Source organism: Fukomys damarensis, unplaced genomic scaffold (genome assembly GCF_012274545.1).
Source record: "Fukomys damarensis isolate Sample0158 unplaced genomic scaffold, DMR_v1.0_HiC HiC_scaffold_25, whole genome shotgun sequence".
Lineage (NCBI taxonomy): Eukaryota > Metazoa > Chordata > Mammalia > Rodentia > Bathyergidae > Fukomys > Fukomys damarensis.
This window is the reverse complement of record NW_022900937.1, coordinates 7,809,116-7,828,912: the sequence shown is the minus strand read 5'-3', so window position 1 is coordinate 7,828,912 and position 19,797 is coordinate 7,809,116. Positions and strand designations below refer to the sequence as shown.

Genomic DNA, 19,797 nt, shown 5'->3' with positions numbered 1-19,797 from the left:
TTCAATGCTGTTCAGGGTCATTGAGTCCTTGGTTTATGCCAAACCTGGGACATGTCAGTGACAGTTTTCAAGAATTTGGAAAGTATCTTTGCCACAGAGTGGGAGACTGTAAGGTTTATTCTACAAACAAACTTAAAGAGCTAAGTTTTGTTTACTTTTCTTACACTAAAACATGACTTTTCTATTGAAATGGTTGTGTGTTGTTATTCCTTCATGGAAAGCCTCACGTTTTTAAGCACCTTTAACTCACACAGCAGAATTCACAAGATGGCTACAGTGTACCCTTGAGTTACAACTGGCCCAACATGCAAGCAACTTGGATTATGATCTAAATTTTAGTTTTAACTTAAGACCAAAGTCTTTAGCTATGACCCAAATGCCAAACACTTGTGCTTCCAAATGGTCTCAGATACAGATTTAACTCATAGGAAGTTCTGGAAAGAACATTAAAGAGCATCTTTTCCTTTGTGGGGTTAACTGAGAAATCCTGGACAAGTGTCTCTCTAAGGACAATGAGCTCTGCCTGGAAGAAAGTGTGGCCTAAAGTTATATGGGAGAGAGGTTTGGAAAGCAATTGACAAATCTGAATTACAACCAGCCCTCAAGAACAAATTGAGTTCCTAAGTCAAGGGTCCACACTATCAGTCAGTTGGAGAACATGTTTATGCAGAGCTTTACATAGGTGTGTCATCTACACAAGAGGCCTGCTGAAGACTCAGGAGATTCAAATTTCCTCTCCTCGGGCTTTAGCTCTGATCAAGAGACTGCAACCTTTGTAACTGCAATAAGCTTTCCTCCTACCAAAAGCCATTTGAGAAGTTTGCCTGTTACTAGTTAGAATTTTCTCTATTAAATGGATAAACGCCTAGCTTTTTAGGAATGGCTGCCCTTTTCTAAATTCTAAGGAATTACTTAAATATGATTACAGATCACAGGAAAATAAAGGATGCTGCTAAATAGGAGAAAAAGTTTAGTGCTTTGCTTTTACTACAATTTTAACATGTGTTTTAAATTTCTACTTTTAAAAAACAGTGAAATCCAAATTATACATTCCATTTTGTGGTTTTCAAACATCCAGAATAAAAAAATTGTAAATTCTAGAAGTTAGTAAAATTGTTATGAATTCTTCATATTTTCAAAAAGATATAAGTGCATTGCATACTGAGCTCATAATTCTTCTTTGTGTTTTGTAAAAGATTTTCCTCCTGGGTCAATCAGTGTCCGTATCTACTGTGATGGAATTCTGACAGCCACAGCAGAGATGAAATACTCCTCGCCAGCCGTGGTGGCAGAAGGTCCACCTAGAGCGACAGACCCAGGAGGGGCTTTGTGCTGGGTACGTGCATGGATCTCTCCATGACATTAATCATAGTGTGAGCTCACACAGGGCAGGAGGATTCTCACTTTGGTGTGAAGTTTGGATGTGCATTGAATAAAAATAAACCATTAATCAGGAGGAATGGGTGGAGCCCACCTTGGTGCAGGGATGCAGGCTAATGAATTTCCCAGGTTCAGCCATTCCAGGTAATGACAGCAGGAGAGAGCTGCCTATTACAACATGGCCATTGTGCTGAGCTTATTCTAACACTGACACATAATATAAAGAAAGGTTCTGGCATGGTGGTGCACACTTGTAACCCCAGCTACCATGGAGGTTGAGGCAGGATATGTTAGTTACTTCTCTGTCGTTGCTGAGACAAAAATACCTGACACCCAAAGTTAAAAGGGAAATGGTTTATTTGGCTCACCATCTGTAGAGGTTTTAGTTCATAAACCGCTGGCTCCAAGACAGAGAGTCACACGACAAAGGGTCATCACAAAGGAGAAGCAGTTCACAATGCCCACACCATAGCAAAACCAACAAGGGAATTTTAGCAGAGTCTTTCTGCCCCTTTTATATTATCCAGACTACTGGGATTAGAGCAGCGCCAAACCAATCAGTGGACTGTTTTAGCGATCATACGGCCTTAATCCCAGCATCACACCCTCTAGATTCAGCCACCTCTGAGAAAACCATCTATGGCCATATGAGGCTTTAGGGGGACAAACCATAACACAAGAGGATCCCAAGTTCCAGGCCAGCCTGGGCAACTTAGCAAGATTATGTCTCAAAATAAAAAGTAAAAACTGATGGGGATGTGCCTCAGTGACAGTGTGCCCTGGGTTAGATTGATCTCCAGTATCACAAAAAGGAAAACAGGCAGGAATAGAAAGGAAAAGGAAAAGGCAAGGCAAGGAATCCATCCCGCACAGGTTGTGGAATGGTACAATTATGTCTTGCAGAAACTTAAGCCATTAGCTTCACTTCCGCATTTTATTTTATATTTTATGACTTGACCGAATTTAAAAGGAAGCTTGCTTAATGTGGAAATTTCGCCTTTATTCCATCAAGTTTTCAGAGTGAAATAAATGACGTTCCTTTCTACTAATGCTTGGTAATGAGAATTATAATTTTCCCTAATGGCCTCATTGAGAGAGAGCAGGAAAGACAGAAGATGTGAAGAAAGACATAGTTGGGTTGAACAATGTGATCTTCAAATTTAGCATAAAATAACCTAGAAGATGGGTAACTAAGCTGTCAATGGGAGTGTGGTGAACAGGTTTATGTGAACCCTTCTGTGCTTCAACTAATTCAGAACTGAAGACTTTCTGACTTAGTGTGATACATGTTTTTCTGTTGGAGTTCTCTTTTATGAGTGACATATTTAATTTATTTTTTATGAGCGACATATTTTAGAATAAGGGAAAAGGTAAAAGATGACAGAAAGGCAGAGAGTGAAATGCCATTTGTCAAACTGGAGTCTGAGGACATTTGACAAAAATGTCTCCATTGTAATTGCAAAGCAAGTACAAAAGTAAAAGCTTGAAATACGGGTGGTTTCATTGTCTTCTGACACGTCTGCCTTGTCTTCCACTTGACAGTTCTGTGTGTACAGGAAGATGGGTAGAGGGGATAGCATGGCGTTATCAGGATTCAGACAGCAGAGAATGAGCCCCAAGTGCACTTTGCTGTTGGCTTTTCTGTCGGAGGAAAGCTTTGTACATAGTGAGCATTAAATGTGATTTATGACTCCTAGGCAATTTTTCAGAAAGCAATAAAATGCAAGTCATGATGTCCTCTGGAACCAAAAGTGAGCACAAACTTTTTGCAGTTTTTAGATACCTAGAAAAGGCTCTGTTCTTTTTTCACCCAGGGCATCAGAGATGAGGGTGAGAGAGGCTGGGCTGCACTCAGGATTCATCCCCCACCTGGCTCAGAGAAGGGAGGAGTGGGGGGCAGCCAGAAAGGAGCCCCTGCCTGCTGGAGCTCTGAGTCTCAGCGGAGAGGATTCCTCCAACGCAGACGCAGCCGGCCTTGGCGGAAACAAGGACTGAGAGTGCCGGTTAAATGGCTAGAGACAGGTCCGGGGTCTTGCTGCTGAGGCCAGGGGACTCAGGTGTGGGAGGGACCAGAGCAAGCGCCCTGAGGTGCTGCCCCCAGCCCGGCCATCACCCCATCTTCCCATCATCCAGGAAGGGCAGCCTTGATCTGCACGAGTGTGACCTGGGCTCACCTCAGCCCGCCGCGGCCCATACAGCTTACCTGTGAGCTCCCTGACCTGGGCTCACCTCAGCCCTGGGTGCCCGCCCTGCAGCACACTTCCCCTGGTGGGCTTTCCTTTCGGCCTTCAGCCTTGCTCTAACATGGATTATGTGTAAAGATGCTTGCTTAAAAAACAAAAGAGCAGCATTCTTGCTTCTCAGTATAATGTGTTATTGTTCCTTTCTTGTGAGGTCTGTCACGAAATTGTGAAACTCAGGTACTTTCCAAATGGCCTACCGAACATTTTTATTCTAAACTCAGTGTACTGTAATTACATTTACCACAGTTTCTGTGTGTTTGTATGAACAGGTACTAGCAGATTTGAATTTTTTCAGCATGCTCCCTGCTCAGCAGAAGTGATATTTTGTGAAAACCATCTTGAGTTTTCCAGGAGATTTTAAAAGCAGATGTGATTTCAAGATCCAATAATTAGCAACAAGGTCCTTCCCATAGTCATTTAAAATCTATTGGGCATATGGCAATGTGAAAATTGTTTGAATTAAGGAAATAATTAATAATGAGAAATCTGTAGGTTTTACTCCTCCGTATTCTTAGAGTTTATGATAAGATACTTTCTATTCAGTGAATCTGAAAACAGAAATGAGATGGACAATGACGTCCGCAGGGTCTAGGACATTGTATCTCAACGACCTTTTTTAAACTGCTTCCTAAACCATTTCATCTTATTTTTAATAAATACTAAATTCCAGCCAAGTGTGGTGGCTCACACCTGCAACCCCAGCACTTGAAAGGCTGGGGCAGGAGGATCTCTGAGCAATCGAGGCCACCCCGGGCTACATAGAGAGTTCAAGACCAGCCTGACGTGTAAAGTGAGACCCTGTCTCAAAAAACCAAAATAAAATTAAGAATTGAAAAACTAAATTCCATCACATAGTTACATAGCAGCATAATTTATAGAGCTTCACTTAAATTAGAGAATATAAGAGAGATTGAAATGACCCTCCCTCCCAAAAAAGGCCAATTAGGGCAATAATTAGGACTCAAATACTAGGGTTAGAAGTACTAGTGATTCCTGTTTAGCTGAAATAATTAAAACCTTTGAGACCTTCACCCTTCTTATGAAAGTATCTAGGGGCAACAATGAAGCTAACTTTGTATAGGGACAACTACAAAAATTTAAAACAAACAGATCAAAATGTTAAAAGAAATTGCAATTATTAATCAAAATATTAGGATCCTAGTCATTAAAACTTTTGAGATCTATGAAACTCTTCTTCTTAATAATATTCTTATTAACAAAGAGGGATCTTTGTGTTGTATGCATTTATCATGGTATATATTTTACTTTTTATATTCTGAAATATTATTTTCATCTTCATGTTGGGTATAGTTAATTTCTGTTTTATCAGTTTTTATTTTTATTACCAAATGTGCTAATAAAATATTAGCAGTACATAATGACTGCGTGAGCAGGTGTGTTGGTACATCTATATAACATACCTTAATTTAAGTCCCCTTCCCTCCCTCTCCCTCCAGCTCTTGGTCCCCTTCCCCTTTAAAAAAGATGTATCTCTCCATTTCCTATTATTTGTCTTCTATTTTGCCCTTTAATTCATTTATACCTTAGCTTTTTCAAATATATTTAAGCTTGTGCATATGATTTATCAACATCATGGTCTCAAGGTGCACCAATTTTCCCACAAGTGACTCAAGTTTTTCCCTAATGACAGAGGAATACTCTGTTGTATTAATTTTATTATTCCATCTTTGATCTGCTGCCTGCAGATCCTGAGTAAAGCTGGGGTGGGAGGGGTGGGAGATCCCAGTATGGAGATCTGTGCTGCTTTTGTTAGTTCTTCCTTCGGAGGTTTTTAGCCTCACTGAGTTAAATCTCAGCTTTTGGCAGTTGTCTGCCTTAAAGAATCCATCAGGAAATCTGTCTCAATGGGACACATTGGGAACCTCAGTAAGTTTCCTCTAGGCCACTGTCTCCCTCCAAGGACTGAAGGAATCTTCCTCCTTCCCTCAGCTCCCATTTGATGAGGGACACAAACAAGTCCAGAAGACGTAGCACCAGCATCCTCTCACACACTTCTGTGATGCACACTTTCCAGCATTCACAGGACAGGAAGGCTCACACTCACTCGCGTGCACACAGGCCACAGGGTCCCAACCACAATCAGCTCCAGCCAGAGCACCGCCTGTGTGCCTTCTCGACACTGACTCCCATGTTCTCTAGATCCCTGTGTTCCGCTGTGTTCTCTCCCCCACACTCCCACATCCCTTCTCTAAGGCGTAGGCACAACGATCCCTTTCCCACTGTTGGTTCCTGGTACATGGTGCACAGCTAGTATTTATTCCTCCAGCAAGAGGAAAGTACCTGATGATTTCTTTATTCTCTAGTGTTATTTGAATAAATATGTGAGAAATTACACAATAAGCACAAGAGACAGAAAAATAAAACTGCCCTTTTCAAGCACAGGGTTATTTGCAAAACTGTAGAAAAGGTACGCAAATGAGACAGGAAGAGAAATAAAATTGCCCTCTTTAAGTACTTTATTTATGAAATCAAATGGATGAATCTGAAACCAATAGAAGAGTTGAATTCTCAGAAGTGCATCATACTACAAAAATGAAGAGCTGTCAGCTTTTCTCCACGTTCTGCCCCAGCCATGACCTCTGTTTCCACACACTGTCACTAACTCCCACATAGATACCTTTGCCTTTCACCCAAACACCAAGGAGGGATCTGCTGTTCAAAAGCGGCTCTCTTTTCGAAGGCTTCTGTGTCTTCCCTTGCTTCACAGGACAGTGAGGAACAACACAGTACAGTCAGCCCTGGACACCATGAGAGTGGGAGGGAGACGCTGGTTAAACTGACAGTCACTTGGTTCAGTCACTCCATTCCTGAGTGCTGAGAAAGTCAGCTCTGTGTACAGGAAAAGTCTGGAGCCCACACTATCCATGGACACTGCCAACTCAAACATCTCACTTGCATAGTCTAAGAAAAAAAAGTATTGAGATTGGCAGGTATAACCACCTTCATTCAAGAGGGCTGATTTGCAGATATGTGGGCTTTCCCTGTATCTTTTCCCAGATTGTCATGTGATAATTACATGTATTTGCGAGTACAGCTGTGATTTCAGTGAGTATATGGTGCATGTACTGAGCAAGCCAGGCTGCTTAGCATTTGTATCTCCTGGTCATCTCTGTGAGTCTGCAGACTCCATGACCCTCTATGCTAATCCTGCATGCATGTATCTTAGTTTTTTGGGACTTCTGGACTCCCACTGGGCTTTAACACATTAGACCTACTTGTTCTGAATTACTTCTTAGTGCCTGTTTTCTGACCTCTCTCCATCCCCCGCTTCCCACTGTCCAAACTGTAGTAATCACTGTTATATACCAACATCAACTTTTTTCTAGCTTCCACGCATTAAAGAAAACATGTGATATTTGTCTTTCTATGCCTGGCTTATTTCACTTAATATTTCTTGATAACAGCCACTCTAGTTGGGATGAGATGATAATCCACTGTGGTTTTAAATTTCATTTCCCCAATGTGTTATTTGTGTATCTATTCAATGATTTCCACTTATTTATTCAAATAATACTAGAGAATGACAGAATTTATGCAAAGAAGGCTAGAGAATAATATCATATAAACACATATGTATCCCTTTTTTAAAATCCATCCAGCAATTGGTGGATAACTAGGTTGGTTTTGTGAATAGTGCTGCCCTGAACATGAGCATGCAGCTCTCTTTTTGATACAGTGATTGTGCTCCCTGGAGATGCATAAACACAGCAGGGATATTGCTGAAACATAAGGTAATTCTGTTTTCAGTTTTTTGCAGTACTTGTACACTGCTCCGCTTAATGGCTATACTGATTTACATTCCCACCAATGGTGTTTAGGCACTCACATCTCTTTACATCTTCGTCAACATTTCTAACTTTTGTCTTTTGGTAATAACTATCCTAACTGGTTGGGGTGAGATGATATCTTGCTGAACTTTTGATTTTCATTTCCCTGACAAGTAATGTTGAACATTTTTCATATACCTTTCATATACTTGCTATGAACAGGACTTACAAAAAAAAAAGAAAAACAAGATTCCCCAAGCTAAGCAAATTCCCTCTTAGACTTCCCCCTCCCTACAGCTATTGTTCTTTGCTCTATTACAAATAAAATTAACTTTTTCCCTATAAGTAAGGTTCCACAACCTCCTGTTCTCATAAGATCATGTTTTTACCTAAACAAGGCCACCAAGATATGCTAAGTTGCAAAACTGTCACAACCTTGACTAACTGGCCTTGTTCTGATTCTGTCCACACTTTTCATGTCATTAGGTAGACCAATCTCCTTCAACAGCATGTATAAAACTAGAGCCCTTCCTCTGTTCTGGGCTTAGCCTTTGGATGTGAGAACACTGGACTGCTGTGAACCTAAAACCCTGGAATAAATCCTCTTGTTTCAACCATTGGTCTCTCTAGTCTCAAGTTCCCACAAGAGTTGTACATCTTCTTTTGAGACCTGCCTATTCAGATCATTCACCCATTTTTATTGAATTTTTTGTTACTTTGGGGGGAGGGTTCTTATGTATTGTGGTTATTGATTCTTTGTGAGACAAGTAGTTTGCAAATATTTTCTCCCATTCTGGGGCTGTCTCCTCACTCTGTGAATTGTTTTCTTGGCTATGCAGACATTCCATAGCTGATATAATTCCACCTATTTTTGCTTTTGTTGCTTGTACTTTGGGAGGTTGTTTTTAAAAGAAACATTGCTATTCTGATGTCTTAAAGTGTCTGCCTTGTGTTTTCTAGTAGTTTCATAGTTTCAGGTCTTTCATATTAGATCTTTCATCCATTTAGATTTGACTTTTGTATATGGTGAGATATAGGAGTCTAGCTGTATTTTTCTCTATCTGGATATCCACTTTCCCAGCACCTCTTATTGAGATGCTGTCCTTTCTCTGATGTAGGTGTTAAGTGCCTTCATTAAGAGACAGTGGGATGTATATGCAGGAGTTTATTTCTGGGATCTCAGTTCTGTTCCTTCAGTCTCTGTAGTGTTTGTTTTACTGCCAGCAGTACACTGTTTTGACTACTGTGATGATGAATACTTGCATCACTTTTTAAATTTTTATTTGTGCTTCTTTCTAATTCTCTCTCTCTAGAGGAGATAGATGTCATTTGAATCTCATATATCTCCATTGGCTTTATTTCCTCTTTCATATTTCTGGTGAAAGATTTGAAGAGAGCACAGTCAAAAGAAATGCAATTTGAAGATTTATTTCTAAGTTCAATATTTCATATCCTTTGTGTCCCTCATTAGGATGGATCAATAAGAATAATGCATATCTATTGAGGCTTATATTTGATTGATAAAACAGTGACATTTATGTTGTGCTCTCCCTCTCTCTCTCTCTCTCTCTCTCTCTCTGCCTATAATAACAGACAAGGGATGGTTAATATGCTTGATTGAGGTCGTTTAGACTAAAACATTTTAACTCATCTCAAGTAGAATAATTGGATCAAACAGAAGTATACAGTTAGTACACTCATCCATTGTTTTAAAACAGCAGGTATAGCAGTTGCTATAGGAAGAAAATAATAAGCTTGCATGTTGCTACTTAGCCATTAACAAAACAACCATACTCTACGATCTCTCCTATTTTTACCTTAGAAGCTATTTCTGTTAACTTGCATACTTATTGGCTCCCTTATGTTTCAGTTTATACTGTGGAGAAGATATTTTATTAATGACTTATTAATTTATAGGTCCTGTTCGCTCTCTGCAAATAAACACTTTCTCCATATTTGTTGGTCTCAAACTCAACCACCTTCTTACTTTCCACATGGGCCTTCTCCCACATTTACTGAAAGGTGACCGGGTGCCAATGAGCCTCTCTTCCTCAATGCCCATTATAAACTCTCTGCCCTGTGACCTCGACAAAAGTTTCAAGTTGATCAAATTTGGGTCCATAGAATCTTTCTTCATTTCTTGGCAAATATCTCATTAATTAATGGGGCACTCCAAGTGTAGTTTTCTTTTCAGCTCTAGCTTTTTAGCGCTCTCTCACTCAGGAAATGCACATCTATCCAACTTAAAATCACACACCTAAGAGTATCTGAAACCTCTGATATGCCCTTGCCCCAAACTCAACCATACTAAGCCCTTTCAATTCTATTTACTAATATTGCTCACCCCCCCACAACATCTCTCTGTTCCTAACATTTCCCTTCCTCTGGCCTAAACAACTATGATTTCCTCTACTGTGGGTGCTTATGTACTTCTCTGACTGTCTCAAATTCATAGTCTGTGAGATTCTTTTAAAAAAAATCTCAGCATGTAATGCTGCTGCTTTAACACTTCAGTGGATTACATTTTTCAAAATGTTTAACATGAGCATTAAATCCTGCAGCAACCAACCCTTTCATTTGTCTCCAGATTAATCTCGCTGCTCTGCCTCTGCTTTTCAGGCACTTGAGGATTTTATTTCCTGGGCTGTGCCACGCAGTCTGCCATGGGTCCTTTGCATAGACTCCTCTCTCTAACTGAAGCACTGCTCCAGCCTTCCCTCCTGCCTCACCATCCTGACCTAGTTAACCTAATTCGTTCTGTGAGATTGAGTCCCACTGTCTTTGCTCAATGATATCTTCCCTGATCATCTCGTGTGAATTTTTAGTGCACCGATCAAATATAGTACTAACATTTAAAGAAAATTCTTTTATGAAAGGTTTCTATAAGTGCTATCATTTTCCAAAATGTTTCTGGAATTATTCTTTTGGTTCATTTTGAGAGTGCAAATTTGCACATATGAAGGGGCCTCTTTTCCTAATTTGAACAAGCACAGCTATTTATTATAATAAGAACCAGGCTTTGTTTAGATCAGCCATTGACTTTCCTTTTAGATATCTCAAACTTTTAGATATCTCATAACTTTGACTCCAGTTATGAAGCTTGCACAACCATATTGATTTGTTTCATTGAATTTTTTTATCTTGATCATCAAGGCCCTTGATTGTTACTTTTTCTATACCCTACATTTTCATTACCATGATATTTTGTGATAGCATCATTGGTTTCATCCTGCCCAACTTCAATTCTTCAAAATCCTTTTTCTTGCCTACCGGCACTGTTAAGACTGGGAAGGCCCGGTGTCAACATTTTAAAACATGCTTGCATCTAGATGTGTCTGTGTGAGAAAGTTTCAGACAATGAGACACAGGGGACATCTCTAAGAGGGTTTGCTTTTCTGATTAAAAGAACATGAATAACTGGTTGACAATAGCTCCAGTTATGTCCCCTGGGCTACCTTCCCCTCTCCCTGGCTATGGAATATGAAACCTAGAGCCACAGTGATGATCTTGAAACCATAGGACCACAATTCTCTACCCTACTCAAGTACTATCTCAGATTTCACCCTTTGCTCCATGATTAAACCATGTATACTATCAGTGTATTGTCTTTAGAAGTCAAAATATTTATTTCACCCCCAGTACACTATGCAATGTTTTGTATCTTGATAATCACATATGTAAAAGGAGTATACCTTTCAGGATACTATGCAAATTGGAGATAAATTATATAAAGCCTAGCACATTATTAGTGCTCGACATGTGATGGTTATTACCACTACTCAAACTCCTGAGTCTGTTTGTTGCATAGGTTATCATATACCTACATTGCATAGCCTTTCGCTTCACCCCAGTGATCTGAAGATTCCCCCAGCTACTTACATTGCATCGCAGTTTCCTAAAATCCTGCCAAGATTGTCTCTCAATGGCATTTCACATCCCTCATCCAAGAAAAGAGCAAATTTGACTTGAAGGACTGTGGCTCAGGGAATTCAGCCTCATATAATGAATGCCTTTCTTGGTTGAGGCACTTACTTGTTTCTATTTTCTTAAACTTTTAATTTTATGGCAATTGTAGATTCACATGTGCTTGTAGAAATAAAAGAGCAATTGTATGTTTTGGTAGCTTTTGTTTTTCAAGAAATGAGCCCATTTGGGGTAAGGTGTCAAAGTAGATTGTGCAGAGCAGTTAAAAGGCATTGCGTAGTTACCCTTTTGTTATCTGGAGGGTCTGTAGTGACATTCTTTGTGATACTTGTAATCATCTCTTTCCTTTATTCCTTCCTCAGTCTTGTTAGAATTTTGTCAATTTTGCTGACCTTTCAATGCAACCCCTTCTTTCTTGCATTGATTTTCCTCTATTGTTTTTACACTTTAAATTTGTTTGATTTTGATTTGCTATAATTGAGTGCCATTTTGTGCAATGCATTTTTAAAATTTCTCTTGTGTTTTTTCTCTGACTTATGGATCATGTAGAAGTGTTTTACTTGCTTTCTAAATGTTTGGACACTTTCCTATTCTGTTAAGGATTTATAAAATGGCTTTGTGTTCTATGAAAATATATTTTTGTAAGACTTAAATTTTTGTAAATTCACTGGAATTTGTTTTATGTACCAGAATATGGCTTAATGTAACATCAGTTGTATGGCCTGTGTGTGTGTGTGTGTGTGTGTGTGTGTGTGTGTATTTCAGGTGATTATAATTTTTTTTACAGTTGCATTTATCATTGGGATCTTGTAACTTTACATGACAGATCTTGGTTCTCATTTTTTTCCCATACCCCTGCCCTACCTTCACCAAGACTTTGTTTCCACTTTTTTCTTTTCTCATATTTTTTATTTTTCCTTATTTCTCTTTCCCTACCCTTCCCATTTCCCCTATACCTTTAGCTCTTTTCTTCCTATTTCACATTGTCAGTGACATAATTTGGATCTTATTTATACTTTTAGTTGTTTGCACTAGAGAAACTATTCAGTATTCACATGTGTGTCTTATTTATTTCACTTAACAGTTTGACCACAATATTCATCCATTTTCCTATGAATGACTCTAGTTTCTCATTCTTTATGGCTGAGTAGTACTCCATTTTATTTTTAAAAAACACATCTTCTTTAACCAATTTCCAACTGATGGGCAATTGGGCTGTTTCCAAATTTTAGCTATTGCAAACTGTGCCACTATAAACATGTGTGAGCATATATCACTGTGGAATGATTCTTTTAATTCTTTTGGAAAGATATCCAGCAGAGGGATAGCTGAGTCAAATGGAACCTGTAGTCGTAGTTCTTTGAGGTATCTCCATATTGATTTCCACAGTGGTTGCACCAGTCTGCACTCCCAACCAACAGTGGAGAAGGGCTTGAATTGTATTCTGAATTGTATTTTGAATTTTTTATTGTCTTGTTGGATGGGATGGTCTATGTAATGTTTATTAGATGCTAATTGGTAATATCATTAGATAATGAGGTTTGGAGTATTCTTTTTTCTTTCTGATATTCTATTTATCAAGAAATGAATGCAAAATTCTTCAGCTGCTGTGGACTTGTCTATTTCACCTTTCAATTTTGTCAGTTTTGCTGTACATATTGTTTAGATTTGTTCTTTGGTGAATACATATTTAATATTACTATGTCTTCTCAGTGGATTGACTCTTTTATCATTACATATTGTCCTTTTGGTTTCCTGTGATTTTATTTGATCCTTCATATTAATACAGATATTGTTTTCCTTTGTAAAGTTTGCATGATATATCTTTCTTTAATACCTTTTACTTTCAACCTTTGTGCTTTGTATTTTGAAATTAAGTTTCTTAAAGAAAATATGTCTTTACTTCATGTATCTTAACCTACTCCACTAATAGCTGGCTCTTCACCTTCATGCTCAGACCCTTTATATGTAATGTTATGTTAGGATTTTAGTTACTGTTCAAAATTTTTTTCAATCTCTATTAATTTGTCTATTTTTTCTTACCTTCTTTTATGTTACTTAAAATTTTTAAAGAACTTTTATATTTATCAGGATACTTTAGGTGCATCTCTATGTATTGTTTAATGATTGCTCTCTCTCTCTCTCTCTCTCTCTCTCTATATATATATATATATATATATATATATACACACACACACACACACACACATATACATATACACACACACACACTCAAGTATGTGGTCTACTGTATTTTCATTTGATACATTTTATCAAAGTATATCAATATTACCTCTATTTTAATTCCTTTTTACCCATTCTCCCACTCAAACTATACTGAACATTTAACATGCATTTGGGACATAATACAATTTGGAAATAATGACTTGTGACAACTTATTTCACTAGCAATGGGACAACTGGATCCTAGATTGGCCCTCTAAAGTGCCTCAGCCTGGGGAAGCAGAAGGGATAGGACTGTCTGTGTCTGCTGGTGTAAGATGAAACTTCTCCTCCATTCAGTCACAGAAATGATGGATGCTATTGAGATCACCCCATTCCTTACCCTTAAATTGAAGAACCAGACTCACCATTTTATTGTATCATTTAATTACCAGAACTTATTACTGAAAAAATCAGTGATATCATTAATATGTTGTAACAGCGTTTTAAAATTTACTAATGTTTAGCTGGGGATTTAGCTCGGTGGCACCGTGCCTGACTCACAAGTGCAAGATCCTAAGTTCGATCCCTGGTACTGAAAAAAAAAGACTTACAAATGTTTAAGTAAGCTTATAGCCACTCATCTAAAACCAAATGATTTTATTTCTTACATCAGTTTTTTTTTTTACTATCTCAGTAACTAGCTTTGTTAAGCAAGATATGGTAGTTTACATTGTTTTTGAAAAATATAGCTTTCATTATTACTAAAGATTACTTGATATTTGCTTTAGCTAATACATTCTTATATACTGCACTAAGATGAATTGCTATATAAATAGCTGAACTAATGAAAATTTCCTTGTCATTTGAAAACAGAATGATATTGAAGAACTTGATAATATTCTTACATCTATATTCAAACATGAGATACCATATTATAACTTCCAATCTCTTCAAAGTGAAGTTTGCCCTCAAAATGAATGTGAGTATTTTTAACTGAATCAATTTTTATTATATCAGATTCCACTGTATATGATTCTTTAATATATGCTATATCCAAGAATATAACTAATTGATTAAATGTTTTAGATAACTCCAAACTTGTAAGGCAAGATTACACTAGTAAAAACTTCTGAAGGAAGATCAATTTAGTGATTTTCCCCCCACAGGATGTAAAAAATGTTAATAAGTTAGAAATTGGCAATTATACTTCTAGACTTTTATTCTAAGGAAACACTTGAATTTGTTTCTGAGGGATATTTTTCATCATATGATTGTTTATAATTACCCCAAAATAGAAACAACTTCATTTTCTAAAGATATGTGGTTATGTAAATTTTAATGTAGACATCAGTAATTAATTTTATGATAAATGTATTTGCTAGCTGAAGCGATGTTTTGATATATGCTTAATTAAATAAAAGTAAGCTATGTAGCAGTAACATGTCATCTTCTGCTTAAAAAGTATAAACATAGCATATATTACACACATAAATTGGTAGTCTGAACTGATACATACTTAGTGTTCACAGTAATTATATTTTGGGCTTTATAACTTCAAGCAATGCCTTTTTTATTTTATTGAATCCATATTTTCTATAATAACTATGTATTATTTAGCTTATTTATGAATATAGAAAGTCATATTTCCAAATGTTACAAGACCAGTAGAATATTTTAGAAACTTTGCGTCTCTGCATAGTTTATTGGAATACTGCTTATAATCCATTTATATGCCCAGCACATGTGAAACACTGTTGTAACAATGACTAAGTCTAATGTTATCATCTAAAGGACCAAGGGCAGTGTTTCCCTGTTTCACACTGTTTAACACCATTTTGCCTGCAGCCTACCTGGCTGCAGAGCATCAAGAAGGAAAGGGTAAACACCAAAGACACGGATGATGGTGATTCACTCAAGGGGGCAGGAACTTAACGAAGATGATAGTCTGTGAGGGAGAAGAGTGAGTGATATATGCATTCTGAGTAAGTATTCTTGTGAGTTAGTGAAAATTGATTTTTGTTTCCCATTTACATTTTAACAATACATAATTCCCTTAAAAATTAGATATTGGAGTAGGATAGAAAAGGAGTGTGGCACAATTCCTGACTTAAACAATTATAAATTAATTGAGAAAAAGAATAATGTACATGTAACTTTTGGGGATGTTATTATATTGATAAAAGAATTATGAAGAAGAGATATCGCTTTTCAAGAGACGTTTCAGAAAGGAGGTACGAATGTACCTATGTTTTAAATGATGGGTAGAGTCCTAATGAGGAGGGAGAAATGAAAAGCAAATTCTAGGCAAGGAAAGTGGCAAAGGTATATGAAGATGACATTATGACACAAATTTAACAAATTCTTGAGAATCACATTTGTATTTAATTTGTGAAATTAGAATTAAAAGAGAGAGGCATCATTTCTGCTCTCTCATTTGCACAAGTAAAGACTTAGAGATCAGTTTGAAGGTTCTGCTCAGAAGTAGAGTAGGAATTCCAGAGTGGAAAGTGCTTGTGGTCTGAATCTGGAGTGTCCTCAGAGGCCTGCGTGTAAGAGTCTCATCCCTGGGCTGGCACTGGGAGGTGGGGACCTTTAAGAAGTCACTGGGTGCGCTTCTGTCTCTTCTTCCTGTCTCTGTTTCTCATTCCTCGACTTGAGGTGAAAAGGGCTTCTCTAGAACACCCTCTCACTTGCCATAATGTGCTGTCCCACCCTGACCACCAGCCCAGAAGCACTGGGGCCCCCCACATAGACTGCATCCTCCAAAATGTGGGCAAAGTCAACCTCTTCCCTTTATAAGGGAATTGCCTCAGATATTCAGAAATGGAAGTTGTCTAACACTCAAGGGCCAGAATAGTTCTGCCTCTTAATTTTAATTTTATAGATGACAGATTCCGGATGGAATAAATCAGAGCCCTTGAAAATGTGGGGTAGGTGATTTTCAATGTCTGTCTTCTAAGAGCCTCTGGGGAAGCTACTGCTGCTGAACTATGTGTCAGGGTTTTGAATTTCGTTCTTTAGTATTCTTGCATCCTGCACTCACCTCCAGAGCTTGGGAAGCATCCGCACCTCAGACACAGCTGCACCAATGAGGGATGAATCTGGGGCAGGTACAGTATTGGTAGATTAAATGTTTCCCAGATAATCCTCCTAGGCACTCAAGTTTTCCAGGCCTGTCATAGTTAACTTTTCTCATTGCTGGGACAAAACACCTGGCACCCACATGTTAAAGGAGGAAAAGTCTATTTCAGCTCATAGTTTGTAGCGGTTTCAGCCCATAGTTGGCTGGCTTGAAGTCAGGGTTGCGTGGTGGAGGGGCATCACAGAGGAGAAACAGTCCATGGCAGGGTAGGCAGGAGGCATTGAAGGAGCAAGTAGCAGCAGCAAGCCTGCCCTTTCTTTGTTCCTTTATATTCTATCCTGCTTCAAGTCTATTAATTGGTGCCACCCTTACACAGGGTAGGACTTCCATTATCCACACATTTAATCCCAATAGCACATACTTAATCCACATTCACATGCCCTACTACAGCCACCTTTAAAACTCCCCATCTAGGACCACATGAGGCTTCAGAGGGACAGCTAGGTACAAGCATAGCAAGGTATTACCTTCTTCAGTGTCATACAGACCAACAAATTCATACTGAGTTTTTACATGGAGAAAATATTAATGCTTTACAAAGGTTAGAAAGTTGGTAACTAATGAAGTTGTAAATCACTATGAGAATTTGAAGATAATTTTCTATTTGAAGAAGATTACATAAAGATTCAGCTCATTTTCCAATGTAGTGAGAGGCTATTTCATTTGATCTATACCTTCCCCAGAGTCAGACATCACCAAAGTTGGTATCAGATCAGTAAGACTGAGGTGAGATGCACACATATTAAGAAATGTATGAATAGAAGCCAATAGGGCAAATTATGAACAGGCCCATGACAATACAAGGGACAGTTCAGTGGGTGAGTTAAAAACAGTGTGACAGAATAGGCTGGGAATGAGAAGTGTCTGGGAAGATCTGGGTCAGCAGGCACACCTCATACAAAACAAATGAGACCCAAAAGCTCAAAGAGCAGTTGTCTGCATTGGCCCTTAAACACTTCCACTCGCTGTCATGAAACAGGAGAAGGGGCAGAACTGCAGTTATCAGTTTCCTGTGTGTTATGTTTACATTATTGAGGTTTTATGAATGCCATAGCCCTGGCAAGGTTTGCTGTTGCTTGAAACTCTAAGTAGAATTCTATGTTCATTGTTATTTTTCATTGAGTTTATTGGTACATTTTAGGTATACAGTACAGTTACATTCATTATTGGGATCTTGCACCTTTACATGACAGGTCTTGGTTCTCACTTTTTCCTCTTGTCCCTGCCCTCCCTTGACCCCCTTGTTTAAAAACAGCTCTACACAAGAAATATATCACAGTTTCCTTGATCTCCGCCAACTCATCTGTTTACTTTTATTCATGAAAGTGCTAAAATCGGGCTTTCCTTGAAAAAATTCCTACACACATCTTATTCTCTTCTTCTGAAATTGCCATTTGACAAATATTTGTGAAACAAACTGTATGTTGTCTGGAATAAAAAGGAAATTACCCATATCATTGTCAATTTATACCTTAATAATAAAAACAAATGCATTTTATCTTCATTAATTAAATGAAAATGTCCCTAAAAGGAAACAGATGTACACTGCAGATTAAGCATACTCTAAAAGGTTCTTGTATCTTTTTTAAAAGAATCTATTATTTGAATTTAACAAGTAAGACCAAAGTATATGCACTAAATTTAAGAAAGTGATGAAATAACTTATGAACTGAAAGGAATAGAAATTTTGATCCTGGCTAGGATGTACAGAATTACAGGAGACTGCTGACGATCTTCAAAGTCATAGTTTCTTTCGTGACCCCAACAGGAAACTGATGACAAAAGAAACAGAAATGAACTAAATTTTAGAAGGTTACAGAACCACCAGAGAGAAAAATCTCTGCATTCATCCCTGATGGAAACAAGACAGAGAGAACTCACTACAATGAGTAGAGATCGAGGTTTAACACTTAGCCAACTTTTAATATCTACATGTAGGCCAGTGTGCAAGGAACAGGGATCCCAGTGAACCAGTGTCTAGGGCAGCCTGAGAGATCTGCCCTGAAAGCCAAACAGTGGCTGCTGGGGAACAAGCTTGTTGAGACAAAATCCCAATGCTTTCACCATAGGGACAGCAGCAGCACTCAGGTTCTAGATACAGAGTGGTATGTAAACTGCAGGGAATATTTTCCTCCATGCCATTATGACAATAAATGTCTACCTTAGCTGAGTGGGCGGCAGAGATCTGGCAAAAACCAAGGTGTTTGGTTTGGAAGGAGTCTGGAGGGAGGACAGGCAAAAAGAACTACCTGGTGACAAGAAAGAAAAGCTGACAATTAGTCTGCAGAGCCATGGAGATCTCATGAGGACTCAAAGCCCAGGCTGTCCTGAGGAGAAACATATGATTTTGTCTGCAAAATCCCTGAGGTCAAGGATCAGCTGAATATGAGTAAAACCACAGACAAAACAAATGCAGTTTATGTACAGATTAACTCAACTCAGCTTCCACAAGAGTTGTCTTGATAGAAGAATGAATATGCCTTACAGTGGGAACACGATTTACTTTAGTCCTTTAATGTAGTACAAAACATATAACAAGAAAGCATAAATATTGTCAGCTTTCACCCCTCTTCATAAAACACTTGATTATTGCTCTCCTACTGCACCCACTCAGAAGGGACAAGTACCATCCTGTGGAAATATGACCTGATCTGCCTACAGTCATCCAGGTTTAACACGTCTTTCAAGGGTACAGTGTTTTCTTACCCTGAGTCCTTCACGTGTCTTGAAGGGGTGTTTGTTTATTTTGTTGTGTTAAAACATAAAAGTCAACAAACTAAATTAATTCAGTCTTGGAACATGCAAGTTAATTGAAAACTTAATGTTTAATGCCATTGTTTTTCTTTTTCTTCACCTTTATTTTTGGCTAAAGAAATAGTAGAGCAGTTAATGAAGCCATGCCTATTCCATTTTGTTTTTTTAATGTAGCAAGATGGCTATTTTCCACTATTTTAGAACTGTGTTAAAAGGAACAGACTTTTTGCTTTGATGCTTTTGTTTCTCTTGCTGTGAGTCCTCACATTCTTGCTCCTAATAATGACACAGCTATTAAGTTCATGTTTAGTTTCTGTCTTATTTTTACAGCTGGGTGTGAAAGTGTAGAATAATTAACCATCACTCATCAGTGTGCTCTCTTTCTTTCTTTTTTTTTTTT

General features: G+C 38.1%; 1 protein-coding gene across 2 annotated transcripts in view; it reads left to right on the top strand.

Annotated features, from left to right (window-relative positions):
- The window catches only part of Bank1 (B cell scaffold protein with ankyrin repeats 1), a 212,253-nt gene that overhangs the window by 50,121 nt on the left and 142,335 nt on the right, over positions 1-19,797 (top strand). For both annotated transcript variants that reach the window (XM_033756173.1, XM_033756174.1), the window contains exons 5-6: positions 1,197-1,336; positions 14,375-14,480. In XM_033756173.1, the coding sequence (XP_033612064.1) occupies positions 1,197-1,336; positions 14,375-14,480 (246 nt within the window). The remainder of the gene's footprint in view (positions 1-1,196; positions 1,337-14,374; positions 14,481-19,797) is intronic.